This window comes from Myotis myotis, unplaced genomic scaffold (assembly GCF_014108235.1).
Source record: "Myotis myotis isolate mMyoMyo1 unplaced genomic scaffold, mMyoMyo1.p scaffold_m19_p_3, whole genome shotgun sequence".
NCBI classification, from domain to species: Eukaryota; Metazoa; Chordata; class Mammalia; order Chiroptera; family Vespertilionidae; genus Myotis; species Myotis myotis.
Genome location: NW_023416335.1, coordinates 148079551 through 148101066, shown reverse-complemented (window position 1 = coordinate 148101066; position 21516 = coordinate 148079551). Strand labels below are relative to the sequence as shown.

Sequence of the window (21516 nt, the reverse complement as noted above, 5' to 3'; positions counted from 1 at the left end):
TTCATACCTCAGTCTCTGGAAACAATGACAGGGGCTCTGAAACCAGTTTGAAACCTAAACATCGTGGCTTGACTTTTTCTAAACTGGTATCTGTGGGTAGGTTAAAATGATCAAGTTTTAATTTCCAACTATTTCTCTGTTGGACCAGAATGAGGCAGTGGAAATTCATTATAATGCAGCGTTTCCCAACGTATGAGATACATTCCACCTGGGGTTTGTAAGATGATTCTACATGGTACACAAATGCACACGTTTTAGTTAAGAGTGTATTTGTTTGAGTTTAGTAACGTATTTTAAGAATTGTGTAGTTATTTACAGTTATCTTTTATTTGGGATAAGTAAGAAAAATGTGTCAATTTGAATTCTTGTTACGCAAATAATGATATAGGTGCTCTTAGAGGACTCAAGTTGGGAAGCACTGTTAGGTTACATTCCTCAAGGAGAAATTATAGCAGCAGAGAATGCCAATGCTGGAGGAAACCTTGGAGGCTATCCAATTCAGTTTACTTTTTTATTTACTTATTCATTCAATAAATATTTATTGGACACTTACTAATTATAAGGGTCTTGGCAGAACTGCAGTGAATCAGATAGGGACAGTCTAGTGAGAGAGACAGACATTAAATATATACCCAGTAAAGTAATGGTAATTATGATTGGTGCTGTGAAGAAATAAAACATGTATGAAGCTATTAATATCAGGATGCTTGAATGAAATCTTAAAGGATTAGGAAAAGTTATCCAGTCAAAACAGGTCTTAGGGATGGAGTTGGAGGCAGGTGGTGGGAAAAGAGGAGAGTGTGTGAGACAATGAGAGGGCAGTGTAGCTGGAATACAGAAGACCAACTTTCCTCATTGTGCAGGCATCTGTGTAGATCACCTGTGGTAGCTAATTCAATCAGGACCAGCCCAGAGGTAAAGTAACTTGACATTGGCCACACATTCTAAGAGCAGCAGGGCCAAGGCCTCAATCCATTCTCCTTTTTAAAATATTTGTATTGATTTCAGAGAGGAAGGAGGAGGGAGGGAAAGATAGAAAAATCAATGATGAGAATCATTGATTAACTGCTTCTTGCATTCCCTACACTGGGGATCAAGCCTCCAACCTGGGCATGTGCCCTGACCAGGAATCGAACTATGAACTCCTGGTTCACAGTTGGACACTCAACCACTGAGCCACGCCAGCCGGGCTCAATCCATTATTTTATGGGTTCATACACTCACCACATACTTACATAGTGTCCTGTGTATAAGTCCTGTTCTGTGTGCTGAGGACCTTACCTGAAACAAAACAGACAAAAGTCCTGCCACACAGAGCCTATATTCTGATTTGGTGGAGACAGTCAATAAACAAACAAGTCAATACAAGCATGCCAGTGGGAGAGAAGTGGTTTAGAGAAAAGTGATGAGGGATGATGAGTTGAGAGGGAAATCCATATTTTGTATGAGTTACCCTCTTGATGATGTAAGCAAGGACCTCAAGGAAGTTGAGACTAACCAGGTCCCTTGACTTCACTGAGGGCTTTTTCTACCACTCCAGGCTACTCACTGGGATTCAGACCACTTACCCTCTACCTTGTGGTAAGAGCAGATTCAGCTCCTTTCGTTCTAACTATATGCTGACAGATAAGACACTTTAATAGAAAATTCGGTCTCCTAGGTATGACCCAGGGCCGGAGGGGAGGGATCTATCAGAAGAAATTTTTCCTATAAGTGTTAAATCATTTGAGGTTTCTAGATCATCTCATGGGCATTCAGGGTATGCGCCCATTTCAAAAAATATGACCATCTCTGGTTCTCATAAGCCCGGAGTGGGACCTATGAATCAGAAGGAAGGCTTCACCCTGAGCACACAGTGACCCACCAAATACGCTTTCCTCACAATACACGAGGACAGCTTATCTCTTCCCAGCTGCCTTTTCAATGTACCAGTCTTTACTCAGACATGCTAAAACTATGCTTTTTTCCTTGACATTTGGAAAAGTTTATTTGTGAATAGGCACCAGCACATGCATATTGAGTTTTACTTGGTGATGATTTTTAAATTTCTATAGTGCTTCTGACTGAGTTTAACAGCCTATTGATTATTCTGGGCAAACCTAAAAATGGGGGGGGGTGGAGGGGGGAATTAAAAAAAAAACAACACATTGAATTCAATCACCCAAATATATTGGGAAACACAGGCGAAATTTTATCCCTTAAAGACCTGAAATTTGCTGACCAGCAAATAAATAATTCTGAGCCCCTCTGATGTCTAGAGTCCCTAAGTAACAAGGGAGCTTTATGAATGGTTTGTAACAAGACTGGAGACACCAGGTTCTGTGGAAGTGCAGCACAACCTTGGCTGTGGGGGGTGCCGGTTCCCAGAAACACTGAGTGCCCTAAAAGTGGGGCAGTGAGAGGCTGTGGGTGTACTACCTCTTCTCAGGCCCATGGCAAAGCCAGAGGATAGATTCTTGATCCCTTCTTCCAAACGTTTCTGAGGAACAAATGCTGCCCCATTACTGATGGCCTGGGAACCTACACTGGGAACCCCTACGTCAACAGCACGAGATGCAGAATCCTCACCAATCCCCTCTGCTTACCACCTTTCCTTTCCTGTGGAATTGCCTAATAATGAGGCCCCAGATAGAGATAAGACCACAGGGTGTTGATGGGGAAGGCAGGAAGGAAGAAGGGTAGAGACAAAGAGGTAATTTTGGAATCTGAGATCAACCAAGAGAAGGTAGGCCCTCATGAATAGAATAATGACCATAAGATTGAAAAGAAGAACTGGACGGTGGGGAAGCAATGAACAGAAGAGGTGCCAAGGACAAAATCCACAAAAGCCTTTCAGAAGCCCAGACTATTTGTGTCACAAAACACCAAATCGCAATGTTGTCTGTGTGCAGCAGGGGCTTTGGGGGTGTGACCTGGCTGTCACACAAAGTGCTGTCTGAAACTGCCCATGCTTAGTATGCCAATAGCTATGAAGCCGAGTCTGTTTAATGTGAAACAATGGTCAGTCCATATTACTCATTTAACTGAAGGCCTAGGTATCCAAGTATGGTATTTAGACAGTATGAGAAGTTTGCTGTGGTGGTATCTAAGCTGTATTTAGACTTTTATTTGGCCTCTATCAACTTTTTGAATTGTCCGGAGCATTATCAAACTCTGGCATCATTTGTGGTCTTTGTGGCATAGATTGTCTGTCAAAGGCAGCTAGTAAACGATTCCAAGTAAGTAGCTGACTTGGGTGTTTTTTGTTTTTTTCCCTGATCTGGTTGTTACCTATTGTACTCAATGAAATTCTAGCATGCTGTCATAATAGGGACATTTAGGAGAAAGAAACAGTTTTATTTAATTAAATTCAAAATCTGTTAGAAACTAAGTTCACAGTGGGCATAATTAGGAATCATGAAACCCTTAAGTGGACAATAATCACATATATCATTTATTTCAGTCCCAATAACATTATAGTATTTCCTAGAAATCTGTCATTTCCCCTCCACAAATATTACATTAGTTAATTTTGGTTACACACCTTTCAATTAAATGTATTCAATGTGTTTGGGGGTAACAAAACATGCCCACAATGAAAGTACTACAAAACTTTATTTTTGTTAAATTTCTCATCTAAGCATGTCAAACTCAAAGGCTAACACGAGCCAAATAAACAAGGTTTAAGTTTATGTGGGCCGCAAAAAAACAGCTTCAATTTTCATGGAAACATGGGTTTATTTCAATAGAGACATGCTGAATACAAAGGGCTGAAATAAATGAGTAATCATTAATGAATATTTGTTGTGGGCCACAAGTTTGACATGCTTGCTCCAGTCCATTCTGAATCCTGCTGTCAGTACTATGTACAAAATTTAAAAAAGAAATATGCTGTTTTAAATTTATTGCTGGTGGTTTTCATTATATTTCAAAAAATCAAATCAATGCACTTGATTTCTTGCATTACTTAATATTTTCCAGGAATTGTTTAATCCAGGAAAGAAGAATATCCAATTCATTGATGGCTTTGTAGATTCCTCTGTTTCCAATCTGCAGATAAAGTAGAGATATAAAAGCAGAAATCTCGTCGATTTAAAAAAATACAGTATTCAACAGCAAGGATTTGGAATACTTACCCTATAAAATGTTCTTTTCATCCTGGTAATGGATTTCATCTCTCTAGCTGATGAAGCACAGGAAATCTAAGAAATCGACAGTAAATACAGATAATATTGTCGAAGAGGCACTAATAGTACTTTCATTTATTCAGAAAACACTTATTGAGTAGGTATTGTGTTCTGGGCATGGATACGCACTGGAAATAAATAATACACAGTCTCTGTCCTCACAGAGCATACAGTTTCATGGTGGAGGCAGATGATAGATAAGAAAAGAAACAAAAATTAAAGTTTACAAGTTACAATGAAGGCTGAGTTTGTAAGGCACGAGACTCTGTGAGAGGGATTTATAGGAATGACCGACTTTCAATTGGTCAGGGAGGGCTCTTTTGAAGAATGATATTTAAATTAAGATCTGAAAAATGAAAAGGAACCAGTTATTTTAGAAGCTAAAGAAAGATGGAGGTGGTTGGAGAAGATGCACAGGAGAGAATTATTCAGGCAGAGGGAAAGGTGTGCAAAGGCTCTGAGGCAGGAAAGACTAAGTGCTTTCTAGAAACTGAAAGAAAAAAGGTTGGCTGGAGCAACTGAACAAGAGAGATGTGGGTAGCATGTGAGATGTGGGAGGACAAAAGAGTTTTACTTTTTTAAAAATTACCATGGCTGTTATGCTCATTGCATTGGACAATATTCAGGGGTCAATTGCCAGGAGAAAGCACTAAGAAATTAATATTAATTTCTAAATTAGGAGAAGGAGGAGGCTGATGATTTATAGCCTGGCTGATAAAGACTGCCAGTCTCCCTTGAGGAGATGAATTTTCAAATCCTATCTGAGCACAGGACTGCCTAGGAGATAAGGAGGAAGAAATTAACTTCACCTTCTATTCTCCCACAAATTTCCATACAGTTAATTAGAGAAAGGGAAAGAAAAAGGTGAAAATACATAATTTATCTATTTAGTTTTTGCCCATAAAAATCTTAGCTCTAGAATAGACCAAGGAGATTACAAGGCCAAGTCTTCTCAATTTATAGAAAAGAAAACCAAGCTCCAGGTGTGTAAGTCACTCACCCAAGGTATCACAAGAGTAGTGGTAAAATAGTGTCGGGGGCATCAATAAAGATAACAGTTAAAACTCAGGAAGTGGAAGCAGCTAAATGACAACACCTATTACAACAAATGAAACATGGCCAACAGGTCCTGTTGGTTGACCAAAATACAAAGAGGAGAAGCGGAGAGAAGAGGCATCATTCAGGCTCCTTTCCTATCAAGAGAAAATAACTGAAATGATTTGACAGTTATATCCTGAATGCTGTTTCAGGGCTTAAAAGTGATCATGGTGTCACGACTCTGCATAGATGGGGACTCTACCTTCCGGTCAGACCTTGCTTAGAGGGAAGGGATTTGATGATGAGGCACAGAAGAACTGCAGACATGAATGTTCTGGTTAAGGTGCAGTTTATGGGCTTCACAAGCACAGGATTGGACATCCCTGTGATAAGAGCCCTGAATTAAGAAGAGGACATTTCAGCTCAAACCAATCCTATGAGGCCAAGGCAAAGCATGACAGATCCAGGACAGTGGTAGCCAACGTCAGAGAATATAATCAGAAAGAATTCACTCACTCATTAAGCATTCCTAAAGTGCCTACTATTTTTTGGGCCATCTGCTAGGTACTAAAGACATAATGATGAGCAAGATAGTGTTAGTAGATAAAATAGTTGTAGGTAGAAAAATTAACAAAGCGCAAGTTTACTGTTAGGAGGTAAAAACTCGGCAGTTTCCGGAGCTCTCATCTTTATCCAATTCCCCTTCAAGTGAAGACAGAAATACTAAGAAAATGGTTAGGTAAAAATAGTCAACATGTAATATGTTAGTGTTATATGTCAGGCACTAATCTGAAGGCTTTAGTTGTATGAATTCATTCAGTCCTCACAACAACCCTATGAGGTAGGTACTATTATTATCCTCATTTTACGGATTGGGAAGCTGAAGCATGGAAGTTAATATTCTGCCTATGTTCATGCATAGTAAGGGAAAGAGCTGAGATCTGAACCCAAATATTCTGACTCCAGAGTCTTTAATTAAAGACACTATATTAAACTCAAAAAAATAAATAAACAGCATGACTTGGAAAAAATATTCCAACTAAGCCAATCTCTTGAAAACTTTCAAAATCCAGTTTCAAAGAGAGATTAGCTCAAAGACCTCTGCTCCATATTACACCAGGGAAATGTCAGAAATGGCTTTAAGAGACTAAGCTGATTGGCAGAGAAAGGTTTCAACCTGAAAATTTATTTATAATAAATAAAAGAAGAAACCCTGTGGGGTGTGTGTGTGTGTGTGTGTGTGTGTGTGTGTGTGTGTGTGTTGTTTTCTTTGTTCATTTGCTTTTCAGATTGGAACTACAAAAGAAAATTCTAAAAATAGCAAGCCTAGTTTCAGCCACATTAGTAGGTATGGAGATAATTTAAAGAAGTCTGCCCATTATCTTATAAATGAATAGTTTGGTCAGATACAAGTCCTTCTAGCCTAAAATTATCTAACATAAAAGTAGTAGGCCCAACTCTTGCAATTAGAAAAAAAAAAAAACTCAATAAAAAAGAAGAGAAGTAATACTTGCCTAATTCCAAGGCACTATATCAAAGTTCTTACATGAAAGGATTAGCCACAAAGCACAGAAGATGCAAGTTACAGGGCGCAATATCAAATACGCATATGTTAGGATTTGAAGATTTAACACTGAAAGTGGGAGACCAAAGAAGCCAACCAAATCCTGGACATTACAGAAGTTAAATATCATTAAGGCATTCCTGTGACTATATCCTCTGCCCAGAAAACTTTGATCTGCAGTGCATCCCACAGCAGGGTGGCAAGTACAAAGAGGCTTCTGACCTTGCTCCATCTAAGGCATATGCTACCCTAAGTAGAATAAGAGAGTAGAAAATGAGAAAAACAAGGTTTGGAAATAAATAAATAAATAAATAAATAAATAACAGACTTACTAGTGCCAGTGTTGCCACTAGCGCTGTACTGGTTTATGGGATTCTTTCTGGTGCCTTGAGCTCCATTTATTATAAATGACCCCTAGTAAAGATCTGACCCAACATTATGCCAAGTGAAATAAGTCAGAGAAAGACAAGTACCATATGATTTCACTCGAATGTGGAATCTAATGAAAAAAATTTAACTAACAAACAAAATAGAACAGACTCATAGAGAAGACACTGACAGCTTTCAGAGGGAGTGGGTTGCAGGGTTTGGTGAAAAAGGTGAAGGTATCAAGCAAAAAACAAATAAACTAATAGACTCAGACAACAGTGTGGTGATTACCAGAGGGAAAGGGGATGGGGTGAGGGGAGGTAGAATAAGGTAAAAAGGGAATAAGTGGTGATGAAAGGAGACTTGACTTGAGGTGGTGAGCACAGAATACAATATACAGATGATGTATTTTAGAATTGCAAACCTGAAACCTATATAATTGTATTAACCAGTGTCATCCCAATGAATTCAATAAAAAGAAAAATTAATTTAAGAAAAAGTTCTGACCTAAAAAGTTCTAAATTTTCCTGACGTAAATATGTCCACAGACATAGTAGGACAGCCATATTTTATTGTCATGATTTCAATTGCTTTGCTTAAAAGGAGGATTTTATAAACAAATTGTTTCTTTTATCTTATATTTTAGTGTATAGTTACATTTGCTGGAAACAGGATGTGCAACAAAGGGTAAGTAGTTTTATTGTAAAAATGGCTGAATGATTTGACAAACTCAACCAAAGCAGATATGATCTAGACTAAAGGTAAATTATTAGTAAGGCTAGAATAACTAGGGACCAGATCAAAGAAGGGTGTGAAGTAGTCATAGAATAACAAACACGAGGCCTAACCATTCATCAAGTCAGTACATTTGTATTGCTAGGCATACAGTAGCATCTCCGCCCACATGGCGTTGATTTATAAAATTACCCTACATGATGGAAATTGCCTTGGGGTTCAAGTGATGGTTCATCTATTCAGACAGACAGTGACGAAAAATTACAATACTATGTGATAAATACTGTGGTTTTAAAAATACAACTGCTCTGGGAGACAGAAAAGACGCAATCTGACTGTGGCATCCCGGGAGGCTTCCAGAAGGAAAAAATAAGGGAGTTGCATCTTGCAGGATAACATGGAGTGGAAGGAACAGGGACAAGGGACGAGTAGGCACAGGAAGCATGATGTTCCGAGGCTGGAGAGAGCAGAGGTGATTTAAACACCCTTGAGGTCTCAGCTGAAATCCCTGGACTCAATTATCCATGGCTTGATATCCATTAGCCCTGCTGCAGCACATCCTCCTGTGTGCTCCCTCCACAGCACCTGCCACAACCTTGATGAGCTGAAACCGGCTGAAAGCATTTTCAAGGAGCTCTATGAAGACAGAGATACCTGCCGGTTTTTATTAAATCCCAAGCATCTGGAATAGTGTCCAGCAAATACTAGATACTCAACAAATTTTTGTTTACTAAATGAACCAATGAATGAAATGCAAGCATCAGCTTACTGCTTTGGGACACTAGTTGACTAAGTTTGAAGCATGTCTTAGGAACTTATGAACATTAGAACTTTGTTTGAAACAATTGTATGAACAAGTAATATAGTCCTTAATTGGTGTCCACAGTGTCCTCATGTATTTGAAAAATCATATAAATGTGTATTGTGTATGATAGTTAAAGCAAAAATTAAAAATCCCTCCCCACTGAAAATTCTGAGAAAATGAAATATGGGTGTCAGTGAGTGGACAGCTACACATGTACAGTCTCTCAGAGAAATAAGTGCTCACACTGTGTTCTCACAAAGAGCAACTTCCAATCCTTTCTACAAAAGGAATTTTATTATATTACTAGTGGCCCAGTGCACAAAATTTGTGTACCTGGGGGGGCTGGGAGTTCCCTCAGCCCAGCCTGCACCCTCTCCAATCAGGGACCCCTTGGGGGATGTCTGACTGCCAGGAGTCAGACATCCCTCTCACAATCTGGGACTGCTGGGTCCTAACTGCTCACCTGCCTGCCTGCCTGATTGCCCCTAACCCCTCTGCCTGCCTGCCTGATCGTCCCTATCTGCTCTCCCCTAACAGCTTGATCTCACCTTCAACTGCCCTCTCCTGCCAGCCTGGTTGCCCCCAACTGCCCTCCCCTGCGGCCTGATCTCGTCCAGTCTCTGTCTCTTTGTTTTTCTCAGCAGTTCTCCAGCCTCCCTGCCTCCCTGTCTCCCTCTCCCTCTTTCCTGGCTGGGAGAGGGCAGGGCCAGTGAGGGCCGTTCCACCCTCTGCCTGCCCTCCCTTCCATCCAGGCCTCTTCAGGCTCAGTCTGTTTTGTTTCTATCTCTCCATCCCAGTCTCTCCCAGTCTCTGTCTCTCTTTGTTTTTCTTAGCAGTCCTCCAAGCCTCCCTGCCTCCCTGTTTCCCTCTTTCCTGGCTGGGAGGGGGTGGAGCCAGTGGGGGCAGCTCTACCCTCTGCCTGTCCTCCCTTCCATCCAGACCTCTTCAGGCCCAGTCTGTTTTGTTTCCTCATTCTGAGAGAGGCTCTGAGAGTGAGCTGGGAGGGAGGGAAAGAAAGGGAGAAAAGGCTGTGAGCTGGTGGGCACTGTGTGTGTCTGTGCGTGTGTGCGGTTGTGAGTGAGTGTTTGAGTGCCGGCCCTGCCTCCCCTGTCCCCATCTCCACTGCCACAAGTCCCCACCCAGCCCCCAAAGCCTGCTGTGCACGCAGCCTGGGCATTAGGTTGAGCCTCTGGTCGTTGTGGATGTGATGGACCCAGGGTTTTTATATATTAGGATCTCCTATTATAGGTATATTCCATATTCTCTAACCATTTAAAGAGTGTAAAAGTATATGTAAGATCTATATTTTTTTTACCTCCCTAGATTATAACCATCCTTTTTTGTTTCCTTTTGTTTGTTTAGGGTTTTTTGTTTGGTTTTTGTTTTATTTTTTACTTTTTTATTTATTTTAGTTAACCTTAATGGTTAAGGCAGTTCCTACTTGGCCATGGCCTAGGTTTCCTGAAATTTTCTTTCTCCCAGAACGTCAATGATAAGGGATTAGATTAAAGATTAGACTAATTTCATTTTGTTGTATGACAGCATATAGGTTTTTCAGCAAATCTTATTAACTTTTTGAAGTTTTTTATGTGACATCACAAATATTTTCTGAGGTTCATTGAAATAACAGTTGAGGACAGTATATAAGTATAGTCCATCTTGAAAATAGATTTTTAAAATGTTATGTCAGTTTGGCAAAAGTTGAACATTTGGACATCAACACAAAATGACTGAGACCAGACAGGTTTATAGGAAACTTAAAAAGAAAAATTTTAAATTAATATGATTAGAAGAAAGCATAACTATATTTGCAACCAAGTAGGTTGCATGAAAGGAGGAAAGGGTGAACAAACTTTTAGCCAGTGTCTCTCTTCAAAAGCAAGTTCATAATCAGACATTTAATTTTTAAAAAGCAAGACAGATATCCAATACCTGTGTAAACATATATCAGGAGAGTTACAAAACATTGTCCTATTTCTCTATGCTCTATAACTAACAGAATCATCTGATATAAATTAGTGTCTATAATTTCACTCACCTATAGTTACCTTAGACTCTGTAAAAAAGAAGAATCTCATCCTTCGTGTCAGTATCTAAGGACCTGGAGGTTCTTGTGCTAAGTGAGATAAGCCAGTCAGAGAAAGACAGATACCATATGATCTCATTAATATGTGAAATCTAATGAGCAAAATGAACTGATGAACAAAATAGAACCAGAGGCATGGCTACATTGGAACAAACTAAGAGATATCAGAGGAGAACAGGGTGGGAGGGACTGGATAAAAGAAGATGAAGAGATTAGTCAAAGAACATATATGCATAGCTCATGGTAACAGACAACAGTGTGTGTGTGTGTGTGTGTGTGTGTGTGTGTGTGTGTGTGTGTGATGGAGGCTGGGTGGAAGTAGGCAAAGGGGTGGGGGTAGAAGTGGAGGACATCTGTAATAGTGTCAACAATTAAAAAAATAAAATTAAAATAAAATATAGATGAGCACCAAAAAAGAAAAAGAAAATATATTTACCAAGGTTAAAACCAATTTACTTGATCTATTTATCTTTAAATCAAAGTGCTACTATAAGTTATACACATAATGCAAGTAAACACTAACAATAGATACTAGAAAGGTATGTGATTGTTTAGGAGAATTACTCTTTTGGAAATTTTTGAGAAAATGTAATTATAAGAAAATTAGTGTTCTGTGTATGGAAAGCAGTAAGGAAAGACACTAACAATTTTACAGAACTATTAAATGCTAGGCACTTTGATATATTATCTCATTTATTTCTTCCAACAATACAAGATGAGATTATTGCTCTCCTTGAAGACAGGATTTGGACTTTGCAATTAATGAAAGAATAAAGTAGGGTTGGTCTCACTTCCTACATTTAGCTTTATCAGATCAACCAATTGCAATTAAAAAATATTTGAAATTACAAGGATAAATAATTAGTAATGCTTCACAAGTTGATAAGTTAGTTGCAATTAATGCTAAAAATTACTTATCTAACACACTCCAAGAAATAGAGATACAAATATTCTATTTGCTAAGACTTATCAGACTTTAAGTTAATTACACACAATATAAAGATATGCATCTCTCTAATTACCAATTACTATTCAGGCTCTCAAAATGCTAATTAAAGTAGATGATAAAATCTTGAAAACTAATGGAATTTTTGTTCAGTTTCAACTTTGATTGTTAGCAGTTAGGCAAATTATTTTGTGAATTCAATTAAGCAACTATCAAATTCCATTTCAAGCTGAAACCGGTTTGGCTCAGTGGCTAGAGCGTCAGCCTGCGGACTGAAGGGTCCCAGGTTCGATTCCGGTCAAGGGCATGTACCTGGGTTGCGGGCACATCCCCAGTAGGAGATGTGCAGGAGGCAGTTGATCGATGTTTCTCTCTCATCGATGTTTCTGACTCTCTATCTCTCTCCCTTCCTCTCTGTAAAAAATCAATAAAATATATTTTAAAAAAAAATCCATTTCAAGTCAGAGTATTTCAGTTCTATAAAAACCTTTAAAATGTCTTCTTACATATGCATAGGTCAACTTCTCAAATACCATTTAGCTAAATACCATGGCTAGCAAAGATGATAAAAATAAAGGTATTTTATGTTACCCATAATTTATTTTCTTTTAATAACTATCTAAATTATTCAGATCAGATTAAGTAAAAATATAACATTTTAATAGGTGCTACAAAATCTTCAGAATGTTACCAGAAACACTGAGATGACATTCAAATACAATGGAGATTTCAGACCTTGAGGTCTCTCAGGATAATCATCAAGGTGTTATATCTTTTTTAAAATATATATATATTTATTGATTTCAGAGAGAAAGGGAGAGGGAGAGAGAGCTAGAAATATCAATGATGAGAGAGAATCATTGATCAACTGCTTCCTGCATACTCCACACTGGGGATCAAGCCTGCAACCCAGACATATGCTCTGACCAGGAATTGAATCACAACCTCCTGGTTCAGAGGTTGACATTCAACCGCTGAGCAACACCGGCCAGGCTATGGTACCATATCTTTTTTTTTTTTCTTTTTTTGGTACTATAATTTAAGAGTAGTTAAAGAAGATTTCAGTCTTAGTAGACTTGCAAAGAAACCCAAAAGGCAGGATGCTTATAGAAATTAGAAAGCCTTCTCAAAAATAAAAAAATAATTTAAGTCCATGAGTTAACAATGAAATGAAGAGAAAATAACAACTCATTGACAAGCTTGAAAGAATGTTAGAAAATTAATTCCTTATATTGAAATCTGGTAAATAAAGAAAAATATTTAAGTATTTTTCTGCCTTTCTTACATGATAAGTTCCTCAGGACAGTCAAATAGCTAGTAATAGTTATGTTCTGTTTAATGTACATCCCTGCTAATAAATAAAGCATAATAGAATTTTTAAATGTCATTTTGCAATGCCTTATGAATATATCTAGACAATAATTACCAATGACAGCAAAAGTGATAAAAATGGATGCCACATATTATGTGCCTCTTAATGAAAGTACACAGCACTACATATGAACTAATCTAGCCAAAACATCAAGCCTGAACCTGGTCAAGTCTCTATATGTAATTACTAATGTATGGGAAATAAAGAAAAGAATTTATTAAATTAGTTTATGAAAATGCAATCAGCAAAATATAAACTATGAAAGCCTCTTTAAACAAGTGACTAAATTTATTTAACAAATTAATTGCAAGAAGGAGAAAGAAGAGAGGGAAAATAAACAACAGATTCAAAAAGTTGCTCATTTTGCAAATCAGCTATTCAGCAAATTGACTCAGAGCAGGTATATAAAATATTCTGAAAATATTTTATGAAAGAAGAGATAGGTGAGAGGAAGGAAGAAGAAAAAATGAAAAAGGAAGGGAACAAAACCCTTGATTTCAGCCACTCCATGGTTACACATCTATCCTAATATATAAAAACCCTGGGTCATAATGACCAGTAACAACAGAGGCTTGACCAACCAGAAGTCAGTCCTGCAGTTAGCACTGACTGCTGAGGGGGGGTGCGAATCAGGCCAGAGAGAGGCCTGAAGAGAGAAGCAGGGACTGATCCATTGCCTCTGTGGCAGCTTTTGATCAGCACTTACTTCTCTTTCTCTCCTAATCTGGCCAGCAGCCAAGCCTCCATTTCTCTCCAGGCCTCCACCAGGGCTGCTGATCAGTCTTTTCTTTCTGATCAGGCCCCATTAATAGGCCCAGAGATGCTGACTGGCATAGGAACCGACCAATCAGAACCAAATGTGGGTGCTGTGGGGAGCCAATGGCTGCCTAGGAGGTGGAGCTTTTGACACTGAAGGCCATAGAAACCGACCAATCAGAACCAAATTGGCCAGCAAAGGAGGGCAGTTGGGGGCGAGATCAGGCCAGCAGGGGAGGGCCATTGGGGGCGAGATCAAGCTGGTAGGGGAGGGCCATTGGGGGCGAGATCAGGCCGGCAGGGGAGGGCAGTTAGGGGTGATAAGCAGGCAGGCAGGGGCAGTTAAGGGTGATCAGGCAGGCAGGCAGGTGAGCAGTTAGGAGCCAGTGGTCCCAGATTGCAAGAAGGATGCCCAACTGCCTGTTTAGGCCCTATCCCACAGAGATCAGGCCTAAACTGGCAGTCGGGCATTCCCCCAAGGGGTCCCCAATTGGAGAGGGTGCAAGCTGAGGGAACCCCCACCCCATGAATGATTTCATGCACCAGGCCTCTAGTATATATATAAAAACCTAAGCGACCAAACAACCACATGACCAAATGACCAGTCGCTATGATGTGCACTGACCACTAGGGAGCAGACACTCTGCGCAAGAGCTGTCTCCTAGTGGTCAGTGCGCTTCCACAGCCAACCTCCCAGGGCCAGCCAACATCCCACACCCCCTCCCCCCCGTCAGCTAATCTCCTGTGGCCCCCTCCTCCCTACTGGCCAACCTCCCACAGCCTCTATTGGCCCTGATCACCAGCCAGGCCGAGGGACCCCAGCAGTGCACGAATTCATGCACTGGGCCTCTAGTCAAGTATAAATCCATAAACCCTCAAAATGTGGATAATTGTTTCCTTGCCTTCATCACATGGTAGTAAGTGGCACAATGTTACCTGGGAAAGAACAAGTAAGAAGGGGGAAACGGGACTATTTATTTGCCATAGACTTTTTAATTTTGTATCTGAATTTTGAACTAAGAACGCTAAAGCCTAAAATGTTCAATGGTTGGTTCATGATAATAATGTTAAAAGAGCTGTACCCTTATCTATAGCCAGTAACCTTAAAGCTCCATGTCAGCTGCATAATGGAAAGAGATATTGAGCATCTCCAGCTGACAACATGTGATCCACTATCTAATTCCTGATTATACTAGACTTCGTTTTTAAGTGTTTTCTCTGGTGAAACAAAACAACCCCCATGAAGGATAACTCAGATATAACCCAAGATAATGATATTTGGTAATGTAATACCTGAGTATTCCCTCACTGAAGTTGTAGTATTTCCCCAATACAAACGCTCCTAAAAATATCAAGGAATTTACTGTCAATTTTAAAGGAGTAATTTAGTACTTTGCTCTTAATAAGTGAAAAATTCCACCTAGCTCAACATATAATCAACTAATTCATCCAGAGTCAAATTCCATCTGGCAAAATAGGGCAGATTATGATATTTTAAAACATTATCAGGACTAAAATATCCTTGCATCTTTAGCAGAGTAATTGTTTTTTACCAATCCTGGATGATTATTTAAAAATGTCAATAAATGCTCAGTAAATATTGATGATGGGGGGGAAGTGTTAAGAGAAATAAAACAATCACATAGAACCAGCACATTTTAAATCATCATTACAAGGTAACAGTTTATAAAAGTTGTAGTAATTCTTACTATTATTTCAATGCATTATGATACAAAATAAATACTTGTTGGATTCTCTAAATTACATAAAGCAATTTATATCATATATTTTGCTTTTTTTTTTTGTTATTTCCAGGTTTGGGAGGGGGGCATTTTCAGAAGAACACATACCAATGATTTATGGTTGACATAAACTCAAACCCAAGTACTCACATTAAGCAAGTGGATTATGTGCCAAAATTCTGCATGTAAGTCAATTGTTTTGAACTCAGACAACAATTAGTTCTGGAAACAACACCATAAATGCGGTGTTGGTTGAAAAAAGATCAACACCTCCAGCTCCTATTTAGATTATAGCATCACACTAACCTAAGCATTCGTTCAGAGTGCTGAGTTCCGGAAACGAAGGTTGGGCCATTTTCTTCTGTTTCTGGATTATGGGAAAACCCTGGGACCAGCTTTGAAATATGCTGAGGTTCCGCAGAAATAAAACCCACAGAACTCAAGGTCCCTCTCAAAGTCCCTCCTTGACACTTTCCCTGCTCCATTTAGACATGCAGATTCCTACTCTGAATCCCCAGGCCTTGACTAGTCTGTTACTATGGTGCTTTTTCTTTCTCCCTCTTGTTATAAATGTTTGTATAGTGATCATGCTCTCCCTTCCCCACTAGGATCCTTCCACCAACACACACACACACACACACACACACACACACACACACACACACTGCAAAACTCCTAAAGTGAAAGGTTTGTGTTTTAACTAATTTTTCCCATCATAACCTTGACAGCAAGGACAACTGGACACATACAGCAAGTGTAATTACTTTCTATATTGGCTGTTTATATATTGACTATATTTAGTGCCCATTTTTTATTAATATCACATTTAGGTTAATGTTGCCTACCTACTTTATATTTTATAACTTCTCCCTGCTTAAACCCTGCCCCAATCACTAATTTAGAATTCCACCAAGATCAGATGTTGAGTAAATTTATATTACACTGATACCAGCTTCTGCAAAAAAAAAAAAAAAAAAATGTGGTTGCCCAAAAGATTAAACACAAGGCAAGTACCTATTTCTTAAAGTAAAAGTCTGAGAAGGCTTTCCAAAGCGCAGGCTAATCCTCTGACTTTCTTTTTCAGTTTCCTGGAGGTGGCAGACACACCCCAGGGCATAAAGTCCAGAGCGCGTGAGACAAATTAACTAAAGCTAACAATGGTTGGCTACAGGTGAGAGAATGTAAGAAGTAAATGAGTTAGATGACTCTTGGGGAGGTTGATTGGGTGTTGTATTGCCATTTGGCCATAAGGGGGAGCCAGCCACTTAGGTAAGCGGCCACAACCCGCCAAAAGTGCCAAGCTGTGCTGCGGTGGCCCGAAGTCCCTGAAAGGGCTTCTCCATTGACAGACTGAGGTCCCTTTAGGAAACACTTCAAAAACAAATCAAGGGGAAAAAATCAAGGAAAACCAGAGTTCCTAGATAGTTCTGTGTTTTCTAAGTTCTTCAGCTTGCTTTGGGTTATAACTGTCATTATCTGTTTTCTAGCTATTTGAGCCAAGGAGACTGAATTAATGGTAAAAACAGACAGGCTTGGTGGGGGGCGGCAGAGGGGAGGGGGGGCCGCAGGGGAGATCGTCCAGATATTCAGATAACACTGTATTGTATCGGGCAAGGATTTCTTCTAGCGCCTCACTATCATTAACAAACTTCATTTAGAATGACATTGAATTAAATCGGATGGCTAATGCAAATGATAGCACCTACACAGAGGAGCCGAGGTTCTCTAGCAAAAAAGAAAAACAGAAGATACTAAAAAAAAAAAAAAAAAAAAAAAGCTGAAGAGGATGCCTGTTTCCAGATACTGACATGGGAACAGTGTACTGGTCCTTTGGATAACCCCACTCGAGCCTACAGTCACGGCCATGGGTGTCTATTTCCCCCAGTAGCGGTGCTGCAGTGGATTATTCTCCCCCTCTTCAAGTCTTTTAGTGGTAAAAACTCTCTTTCTTGGGAGAAAAATCATCTAATTAGGGAAGCTAAAAGAAATATGAAATTATATAATAATTTTACTTAAATTTAAGAATCTATACTAGTCACTGCCTTGATAAGAGTTTATAGATTAGCCTTAACCAGTTTGGCTCAGTGGATAGAGCATCTGCCTGAGGACTGAAGGGTCCCAGGTTCAATTCCGGTCAAGGGCATGTACCTTGATTGCAGACACATCCCCAGTAGGGGGTGTGCAGGAGACAGCTGATCAATGTTTCTCTCTCATCAATGTTCCTAACTCTCTATCCCTCTTCTTCTCCCTTCCTCTCTGTAAAAATCAATAAAATATATTTTTTTAAAAAAGAGTTTATAGATTAAATATAGAATAAACCAAAGATGAGTGACGGCTTTTCCATGATTTCAGGGAAAGGAACTGGCCCAGAGCAATCTCTCTGTGTTCTAAAAAGAGGTACCAGTTTGCAATTTTAATCATTATTGTTATCTTAGTGAAATGACAAAGTTTATTTAAAAATCATGCAGCCCAAGCCCCAAACAAGGACATGACTTAAACACAAACTAACCAAAGAAAAGTGAACATAGATTCATTGAATTTTTTTACCTAATGACCAGCTCACCCTCACAAAATGTCTTTGTATGATGGGCTATAATTTGGATTCCTGACCCTTTCACAAACCACAAGACAAAGATATCCTAACTCTTGAAAAATAAATATCTACCTCCAACTGCCCAGCATTTAGGTCTCAGTAACCATCTTGCCCAAGAGCAGAGGGCTCGTTTCCACCTGCCATCCCGAGGGCTGCAGCCATCATCACTCCCCCCTTCGCACCACCTGCAAGGCACAGCCGCAGGAGGCACGCTCAGAACCCAGTCCTGGAAAATACTCCACACTCCCCACAGAGGCAAGGCAACTAATATTGCGCAGATACCTTAATATTGTTTTGTTTTGTTTTTTTCTACACTGGTCTTTATAACTGTGGATGTTTTTATAGAAATGTTATCACTTTTATCTTCTTAATTAATTCCTCATTGCTTAAGGCAGCAGTTCTCAACCTGTGGGTCCCGACCCCTTTGGGAGTCAAACAAGCCTTTCACAGGGGTCGCCTAAGACCATCGGAAAGCACATATATAATTACATATTGTTTTTGTGATTAATCACTATGCTTTAATTATGTTCAATTTGTAACAATGAAATTGGGGGTCACCACAACATGAGGAACTGTATTAAAGGGTCTCGGCATTAGGAAGGTTGAGAACCACTGTCTTAAGGTGACAGAGACCATACACTGCATCAAATAATTTAGATCCCAAAGAAGACATATCACACCCCTTTATTTGGTTTTGATTGAGACCATGCCTTTAAAAAGATATAACTAAAAAAACTTAATAAACAAGAAAATGGCAGTCTAGAAGTTCTCAGCAATATGGGAAAGAAAAAGAAAGCAGCTTAGAATAGCGTTGAGCACATAGTTGGTACTTAAGAACTATCAAATGAATGAATGAACTACTTGGGAATCATAAGGAGGGAATGATTAAAAATCAAATAAATACAAGGGTGGGAAAAAGTAGGTTCACAGTTGTGAGTACACAAAACACATGGTCTATTATCATTTATTAATTCTTTTCCATATGACCAACTGTCAACCTGCTTTTGACCACCCCTGTATTTGAGTAGCATTCCATGTTATTTTAGCTTGCTTCAATATGTTTTACATGCCATTCCTTGAGCTATACTAAACAGTGGCGCTCTGAGTTATGCATGGTTACTTGACCCTGTTTCCCTAGTAATGAACTCTCCATGTGGACTACAAGCCAACACTTAGAGAGGCCCTTTTACTCACCCTTTGATGTGGAGACAGCTTCACACATGCTGCTTTCTAGGTAGGGTTGTAGGGTCAAACTCACCACATTTGTTGTGCATACTTACACAGCGGCTCAATTTCTGCCTAAGGCTGTGAAATTCTTCCACAAAATGTATTTCCTTGCTAACTTGGAGTTGACCAAAAACATCATCCATGAAGAAGGACAGAAGCTGTTCTTGGAATCTGCAGTTTTTCTACAAATAAGATATAAGAAATTGCATAAGGTAAACCGTGCATCGCTTTTGTAAAATGTCACTGAAACATCCCCCTGATTATTACTTAATGACCATCTGGGAAAATTTAAATGGAGGGGGAAAAACATCGAACAATTAGAAACCTGGGGGAGAAGAAAGGCCCTCTGGCTTACCATAAATAGTTTTTTTGATTTCTTTTTCAATAATCGTATATTTTTTATGCTGTCTTCCTACAATAAAACAGAGAGAAGTGAGTTTTATCCAGAATTATAAATGTCCTCTATGTCATCATTGTAAGCAGAGCCTCGTACTTACTGGAATTGTTGCTTTGAGCCTTGCTGTCTTGACATAGAGCATGTCAACAGCTTGGGACAGTGTTCCTCTTGGGTAACAGCTCTTGGTGAAGGAAGATTGCTTGTGCTTGGCAATAGCAAGAGATAGAGTGGCAAACAGCAACCCAGACGTCAAAATGCAATTCCCCTGCATTTCCCTCCACCTCACCCGGCCTGTGTCACTCACAGCAGCCAGAGAGTTGCTTGTGTTCACAGATGATAGGATAACCTACTTACTTTAACCCTCAAGGCTGCCTCTCCAATGAGATGCTGTGAAAGATAGCATACAGTTTATATAGAGGAAAATCACTTAGGCTGGTTTTTTTTTTTAAGAGTGCTTCATAATCAAAAAACGTTGACCACACCATCTGTGACATTAAGCAAAAGCTCCAATTTACTGGTAAGATTGGGGCCTCAGCCCCCTACCCCACAAAAAAAGTCAAAACTTGAGTTGCATATCTCAACAGATGTCATTATTTTTAAAAGTCATGCCATGCCAATGTGAAAGCCTGATTTCCAGGAGGTGTGTGAATTCTTTTAATTCCCAAGTGAAAAGAAAATTTCCTTTTCTAAGGAGTATCCCGGGAAAATTGAACAGCAGAGTAGAATGGGAAGACGGGGAAACATGCTCGTGATGGCATATGGAGTTCTATTTATCCCTGCCCACACCTTTTCCCGGGCTCCTCTTCCCTCAGAAGCCATCATTCTGCAGCCAGCATAAAAATCCAGGAGAGAAGTTTTCCAATTTTCTCAAGAATTTTTCCAGCTCAGAAACTATAAGGCCCCTAATATATTCAAGATTTATTTGGAACTGAACCTGGGATTAAGGCCCACAATTTTTAACGTTTTTTATTATCTCTAGCCAAGTTGACTACACGAACTTTTCTCCTAACTCTAGACTTCCAGTAGAATGTGAATTCTTAAGGAAAGACCCTGTCTTTTTATCTTTGAATCCTCAGTACCTATCATGGTGCCTCATTGAAAGAAGCACATTTAATATTAGTTGAGTAACCACTTTCCTTTCCACATCATGAGATACTACTATAACTGCTTAATTTAAATAAATTGATTCCATCAGAAACTTCTATCAAGGATCTGCCAACCCTAGCTGGTTTGGCTCAGTGGATAAAGCATCAGCTTGCGGACTGAAGGGCCCTGGGTTCGATTCCGGTCAAGGGCACCTACCTTGGTTGCAGGCTCCTCCCTGGCCCAGGGCCCTGGTCGAGGGTATGCAGGAGGCAACCAATCGATGTGTTTCTCTCTGTGGGGGACCCTATTCAGAGTACACCAGATACTCGAGGCCACTCTGAGTGTGGGAATCTTAATCAGGATGTCCAAAGTCTATACACAGGTACAAGAGCATGGACACAGTCATCTGTATGTACCCTGCTCGAGCGTGCCCTTCTATAACCCAAAAGGTCACCATTTGGTGAGAAGCCTCTTTTGTCTAAGTAGTATAAAGTTGTTACTGACCAGCCAGTACGGGGCTGTATTCTGGGGAAGATGTATTACAGCTGTGGACACAGAGGTTGCTACTGCTTTGTGGGAAAGGTGTATTGTTACCTAGCCGGTGTGCAGCTATTGTATGGGACTTTGCTTTGAA

At 39.6% G+C, this 21516-nt stretch overlaps 1 protein-coding gene across 1 annotated transcript; it reads right to left on the bottom strand.

The window, feature by feature from the left end:
- Positions 1–3942: 3942 nt before the first annotated feature.
- IL26 (interleukin 26) lies at positions 3943–20067 on the bottom strand. Its single transcript, XM_036298793.1, has 5 exons — positions 19897–20067; positions 19755–19811; positions 19453–19581; positions 4116–4181; positions 3943–4029 (listed from the first exon to the last, which is right to left on the bottom strand). Exons 1-5 carry the CDS (start codon positions 20065–20067, stop codon positions 3943–3945), a joined length of 510 nt encoding a protein of 169 aa, XP_036154686.1.
- Positions 20068–21516: the final 1449 nt, after the last annotated feature.